The following is a 7051-nucleotide window of genomic DNA, read 5'->3' as shown; positions in this document are numbered from 1 at the left end:
GTCTTCTGCTGTTGTAGCCCATCCGCCTCAAGGTTGTGCGTGTTGTGGCTTCACAAATGCTTTGCGGCATACCTCGGTTGTAACGAGTGGTTATTTCAGTCAAAGTTGCTCTTCTATCAGCTTGAATCAGTCGGCCCATTCTCCTCTGACCTCTAGCATCAACGAGGCATTTCGCCCACAGGACTGCCGCATACTGGATGTTTTTCCCTTTTCACACCATTCTTTGTAAACCCTAGAAATGGTTGTGTGTGAAAATCCCAGTAACTGAGCAGATTGTGAAATACTCAGACCGGCCCGTCTGGCACCAACAACCGTGCCACGCTCAAAATTGCTTAAATCACCTTTCTTTCCCATTCTGACATTCAGTTTGGAGTTCAGGAGATTGTCTTGACCAGGACCACAGCCCTAAATGCATTGAAGCAACTGCCATGTGATTGGTTGATTAGATAATTGCATTAATGAGAAATTGAACAGGTGTTCCTAATAATCCTTTAGGTGAGTGTACAGTACACACTGTATAAGCCCCATTAAATACAACTGGCTGAGATTATGGGTGGGAAGTGAGGGATCATATTCTTGTTGCGGAACAAGCAACTTGCACTGAGAAGAACAACAGATAATCGTCCATTCAAAATTGTGAGAGAAAAAGAAAAACATAATGTGTCTATCCATAGTTATGTGGATGACAACCAACTATATATCAGTGTAAAGCCAAGGTATCCCTGCCTTTTAACAGTCTGCATGAATTGAGACCTGGTTTCCCAGATTCTTCCAGTTCCAGGTCTTTTCGGTCTCTCTGATCATTTAATTTTCAGTCAGGAGGGAAATTTAGTTTCTCAAAAGAGTCCAGTAATCAAGAATAAATGGGTATTCTTCAATTCCTCCTAACCTTTGGCAAGCAGTTTGAAAAGGTTGTGCAGTCATACTGTCAGCTGAGAATTATATATATATTTTTTAAAATTAAATCACCAAAATTCCCAACTCACTTGGAGAAGGTCATTCATGCATTCATTTTCTCTGATTTAGATTATTATTAGTAAGTCCGTTTTACTCCCCTCTCAAGCAAAAATCACTCTTACTTCTGGAGCTTATTAAAATCATGAAATGAGGAAACTTTCTGTTGCCAAACCATGATATCATGTCATCCTAAATGTATCCTCCCATCACTAGTGGTCATAGATTAGAAGGCTGGAAAGGATGAAACATCCTAGATTAGATCCCAAATGCTGTAGAATGAACAGCTTAATGAACTCTTGCTCTTATTATTACATATATTATAACAGCATCTGCATTCATAATGTTTGTCTGTATAGATGTAGGATCATGTACCACCAAGCACCATGAACCCAGGCAGATACAACTTTTTCCAAGACCTATTTTACATCAGAAACAATTGACATGATTAGTGAAAACAGACTGCTGTCGTCTTTTATGTCCCAAAGAACACTCTGTAACACTCATCAATTTACGTTTTTTCTCCGTGCAGATCGGACCTGGAGCTGCAGTTCAAGTGCTACCACCACGAAGACCGTCAGATGAACACCAACTGGCCGGCGTCGGTCCAAGTCAGCGTAAACGCCACGCCGCTGACCATCGAGCGGGGTGACAATAAGACCTCCCACAAACCCCTGCACTTGAAACACGTGTGCCAGCCAGGAAGGAACACAATCCAGATCACAGTCACTGCCTGCTGCTGTGTAAGTACCCAAATCTCCTGAACTAATAAAAAGATGTTTACACAAATCCAGATACAAAAAGTAGTTGCCAGAGGAATAATTGTCAGCCATAAAAAAAAGATCTACCTGCGGATGATATTTAATGCTAAACTTTAAAACAAAATTAAAAAAAAGATCTGTCAGGGCTTTTTTTTGTTGAAACAGTAAAGAAACCATTAAACTAATCCACATGAGGATGTTTTTGATAGTGACAGTGATGTTTTTTCCCGCAGTCGCACTTATTTGTGCTGCAGCTGGTCCACAGGCCCTCGGTTCGCTCTGTCCTCCAGGGCTTACTGAAGAAGAGGCTTCTTCCTGCAGAGCATTGCATCACCAAAGGTATATGCAAAAGAACACAGAACACATTTTGCACCCTAACGTCCTGATTGTTCTCAGAGTCCTTGCTTACACACTGCATTTCAATCCTTCTGCATCAAAGTTAAGAGGAACTTTAGCAGCGTAGCAGCATCATCGGGCAACGCAACGCTCAATGGAGAGGATGGCGTGGAGCAGACGGCCATTAAGGTTTCCCTCAAATGTCCAATCACCTTCCGGCGAATACAGCTTCCAGCAAGAGGCCACGACTGTAAACACGTTCAGGTCAGCACTGTAGCAATAAACAAACACACCGAGAGTCAAATTTCTGATGCTTTAACAAAGAAGAATTTTAAAACACTTTACTGGATAACAAATGTGTTGTTTTTGTTCTCGCAGTGTTTTGATTTAGAATCATATTTACAACTGAACTGTGAGAGGGGGACATGGCGATGTCCTGTATGCAAGTAAGTTTATCCAGCTTAAATACATAACAGTATTTGCCCTGTCTATAGTTTTGAGTGTAATCCACATAGTTGTCTCTCTCAGCTTTTTAAGCTCCGTCTCTCTTCTGTCCTCAGTAAAACAGCGTTGTTAGAGGGACTCGAAGTGGACCAGTACATGTGGGGAATCTTGAACGCCATTCAGAAGTAAGCCAAGACAAGAACCAAATATATAATGCATATAATGTATTTCTCTTAATGTTCCCTTTATGTTAACCAATTGATTTCATCTGTATTTCACCAGCTCGGAGTTTGAGGAGGTCACCATTGACCCGACATGTAGTTGGCGGCCAGTGGCTATTAAATCTGATATCCACATCAAGGAGGATCCAGATGGACCACTAGCCAAGAGGTTTAAGACGATGAGTCCCAGCCAGATGATCATGCCTAATGTGATGGAAATGATAGCTCAGCTCGGCCCCGGACCATCACCATACCCATTGCTATCTTCTCAGCAAGGGGGCAACAACAGTGAATACGGCAGCCAAGGTAAGATACAAATATATAGACAAGTATACATCAACAACATGACTAAAGTAGCTTAAAATAATAAGAAATGTACATTGTACAATGTACATCCACATGCATTTACTGTTTTTTATTTTGTGTGCTAGGCAACAGTTTCCAGGGGCACGGGAACTTTGACTTCCCTCACGTCACTCCAGGTGGTACGTCGATGAATGATTTCATGCACGGTCCCCAGTTGTCTCATCCACCTGACATGCCCAACAGCCTGATGACCCAAGACAAGCCACTCTCCCACAACATGCCTGACTCTGTAAGTTGGTCCACCATTTAGTTTACCGATCTCAGCCTCTTTGTTTCTGTTAGAAACATGTACCATAGAAAACAACCCTAAAAGATAAGATTTTATGGATATAAGGAGACATACACATTCTGCTCCAATATGACCACCAGAAAAATAAATTCAATATATGGCGAGAGTATGGCGAGAAGACTGGTACCGCTCTCATATCTGAATGAAAAAAATATAGCTGCAGCTGGTTTGCATAACACAAAGACTAGGAGCTAGCCTGACTCTGTTCAAACAAAGGTAACAAAATCTGCCTACCTGCAACTGTAACACAACCAAATTAACATTTTTGTCTCACAGGTTTTAGATTAAATTATTAAGCCATTAATCAAAAATAACGATTAGTTATAACCCTAACCTGATTATTTTTTCCCTACAGATACCTCACTCTGCCAGCAATGACCAGTCGCATGGTCCATTGCAGCAGAGCTTACATGCGTCTCCACACCCTGGGAGCCAATCAGGGCAACAGCTACACCACAGCGGGCCTCCTCAGCCGTCACGACAAGCTCTGCCTCCTCAGCAACAGCAGCAGCAGCAACAACAGCAGCAACAGCAGCCCGGCCCCAACAACCATCCCCACGGTGACCTGGCCTTCAACCCCTCCAGCAGTTTGGACAGCCAAACAGGGTCGGACATGCCTGAGCCATCTTTAGACGTGAGTCGTGATATACAGCGGAAATATTCAGTCCAGTCCAGTCGTAAATTACCTGCGTTCATTTGAATGCCCAACCACATTTTTTTCTTATCATTCCTTCTCCCTCACAGCTTCTTCCAGAGCTCGCTAACCCAGATGAGCTGTTGTCGTACTTGGATCCACCAGACCTCCCCAGCAATAGCAATGACGACCTTCTATCGCTCTTCGAAAACAACTGAGGCGATTCAGATACACACATAAACTTTTCTGAAAGTTCTGCCTACAGTTTGCCTGAGAACACAGGGCAGTCACTCAGTACTTGATAAACACAAAGATGCACTCCCTTTCTCTTCTTCCTCTTGTACAGTTTTCATTGGCCAGCGCAGATTGACTGAAAGAGCTTAAAACTCAAAGACATGGCGGGATGCAGTGGGGTCGCCCCGCCCTCTCACCCGGTGGCGATACTTTTGAACTGTGCAGCTATACTCAGTTGATTTTTTTACGCCACACACAGGTGTATGTGTGCACATTAGGAACGTGTTGTAGCATTTTTTTAATTTGTGTTTTGTTTCCTTCAGAGAAGAAAAAAGGAACTCACTGTATAAAAGAGAAAAAATAACTGCGCTATCTGGCCAGTCTGCATTATGTCCATATTGTTATTCCAATCTGAGAAGCCACAGCTTCCTGGTGTCACAGCTCCATTCCCTGACTGGTCTGGTTAATCGCACTGTTTTTGTCCATCACACATCATTTAAAAGCACAAAGAGATTTTGGCAATGCAAAAAAAAACAAAAACTGTCTTTACGGAAGAAAAACAATGATCAATTAGATCAGCGTATGTCTGTCCTTGTCTAAATGTTTTTTAAAAGATTTTTTGCTCTTCTGCCAACATTTTAAAACAATTTTTGGGAATGATCAGCTTCCACTTTTTCCACAATTTGATACATACATATTTTTGTCAAAAAGAGATACCCCTGCTTTTCAGTCCTATGACGGCTGATAGCTGGAACGGAGAAGATTTTGGCCCCACTAAAAGAAAAATGATCCTCCCATATAGAGGAGTGATTTTAATGGAAACGAAAGGTACAATATGAGAGATTGGAGTTCCTGTAACGACCCCGTTGCGTTTATTGCTTCCTGCTGTAGCTCCTTCCATGCCGTCTGCTCCGCATGAGCCCCCGGTGTCACTCGTGTCAGAATCTGTGCAACGTTGCATCTCTCTACCTGTTAAATGATGTGCTGTTTAAGTAGTCTACAAAGTGCATGTGTGCCAAGCCCTTGTCTAGTGCTGTTCCAAGTGATAAAAAGAAAAAAAAGATAGTGTGGTTTTTATCAGTTGCTGTTTTCAACAGCTCTTTTCTTTGTATGTTTGTTTTTGATTTCTGTCAGATTTAGTATGATTTATTTAACACTAACTTTGAAGGGATAATGCTGATGTCAGCGATACATTTGTCATGTATTTGCTGGATATACTGTGTTATGTTTGTTTCTTTCCTTGTTTATGTTGCTGCATAATTAAACTATCCATACATTTGAGAAACTGCTCAGCATCACCAAAGTTAGAGGGATGAGAACGGAGACATTTGTGTTTGCTTGGTCCTGTGTGACTGTGAGTGTGTGTGTGTGTAGGGGTGTGTGTGTGTGTGCGTTTCTATTAGTGTGATAGGAGGTAATATTGATTTCAAAGATATAGGGGAGGACAAATACAGTTTATCCATCACTGCTGTCCAAGAAGTGGTTTCTTAAAGCAGTATTGGTGCAGACCTTTTGCCACATTTGTTTTCCATTTCACTTTTTGAGAAGAGTGCTGTTCAGTATGCAAATGTATTATTTTTTAAGAAATGCTATTTTACTGTAAATATCATTGTGAATATTTTTGTATCATCTTGATAATGTTTGTCCGTTGATCATTAGTCGTCCAACCTAACCACGTATGCTCCCAAACTCCCATCTAACCACTGACTTTGTTTGTAACCAGCATACGACACCTGTCTCGCCTTCCCAATGTGGGGAAGTCAGTCCAAATGTCTCATAAGCTATTTCCTGCAGGTCATTGTGCTTTCTAGTCACTTTCCTCCCAGTGCACTCTGTCTCACACCTGTCATTTGTAGACAGGTGTCCCATTTTTATGTGCGCCCTCCCCCCTTCTATGTATCAGCTCAAGGTGATTGCATAATTTCAGTTTCCAGATGTCAAGCTCAGTTTTCTTTCACGCTCAGATGTATTTGACTGAAAATGATCAATGTTGTCTATTAATGAATTTGCATTAACATTTTATCAGTGATACTGAACAGTAACGGTTTTAAAAGATGTGGTATCCGTTGGCTTTGAGTGTAATTAGTGGGCTATGTGAATACCATAATTGTTGCTAATTGTCAATACACAGTGGTATTTTAAAGATATATCACAACCATATTTTAAAGAAATCCATAATATTGTTTATATTTTTGTTATAGAAAATGTGGCTTTTTTAAAAGCACGAGACCATATACATTTTTATCCCGTTTTGTTTTGGTAAATTATTTTGTACTGGTTTTCTTATTAATCTGTAAGGCTAGAAATCCAATTTCTTTCAACCGTAGCATTGTGCTGATTTAACCGCCCTGGTTTTATGTAAACATTATTTTCAAGAAATATTATTTGTTCCATTTCGGCACACTGACATGTTGTTTCATATTTATGTCACAAAGAGACATCTAATCAAATAATTCCTTTTTTTTAAAGACACACTGCCACATTTTTATTTATACTATCTGAATTGAAACTTTTGATCAATCCCATGGAAGTCGTTATTATTTCATATTTTGTTCTCACTTTCAAGTGAGCAACTGTGGTGTATAAGGTAGCACCTCAAATCTGTAGTTGCACAATCACAATAAATGGCCATTTCTCTGGGGGAGGTTGTTTATTTAAAATTTAAAAAATTCAAAAAACATACAGAGAGGAAGGGCACGTTCATCATTCTGGCCTGGAAAGGATGTTGAGGGCAAGGCTAGATCAAACGTCCCAAGGATGCCTGTATATATGTAAATGAATATAGAGACGTGAACAGAAATGTATTCATTTT

At 40.7% G+C, this 7051-nt stretch overlaps 1 protein-coding gene across 1 annotated transcript in view; it reads left to right on the top strand.

The window, feature by feature from the left end:
• The window catches only part of LOC123983202 (zinc finger MIZ domain-containing protein 1-like), a 118151-nt gene extending 111272 nt beyond the window's left edge, over window positions 1–6879 (top strand). Inside the window, exons 16-24 of the mRNA XM_046069363.1 lie at window positions 1487–1697; window positions 1949–2054; window positions 2155–2315; window positions 2430–2497; window positions 2612–2680; window positions 2778–3022; window positions 3148–3311; window positions 3727–4005; window positions 4116–6879. Of these exons, the coding sequence (XP_045925319.1) occupies window positions 1487–1697; window positions 1949–2054; window positions 2155–2315; window positions 2430–2497; window positions 2612–2680; window positions 2778–3022; window positions 3148–3311; window positions 3727–4005; window positions 4116–4223 (1411 nt within the window). The 3' untranslated portion in view covers window positions 4224–6879. The remainder of the gene's footprint in view (window positions 1–1486; window positions 1698–1948; window positions 2055–2154; window positions 2316–2429; window positions 2498–2611; window positions 2681–2777; window positions 3023–3147; window positions 3312–3726; window positions 4006–4115) is intronic.
• Window positions 6880–7051: the final 172 nt, after the last annotated feature.

Source organism: Micropterus dolomieu, linkage group LG14, assembly GCF_021292245.1.
Source record: "Micropterus dolomieu isolate WLL.071019.BEF.003 ecotype Adirondacks linkage group LG14, ASM2129224v1, whole genome shotgun sequence".
NCBI classification, from domain to species: domain Eukaryota; kingdom Metazoa; phylum Chordata; class Actinopteri; order Centrarchiformes; family Centrarchidae; genus Micropterus; species Micropterus dolomieu.
Note: the sequence above shows the minus strand (reverse complement) of the source record. Positions and strands in the feature narration are given on the sequence as shown.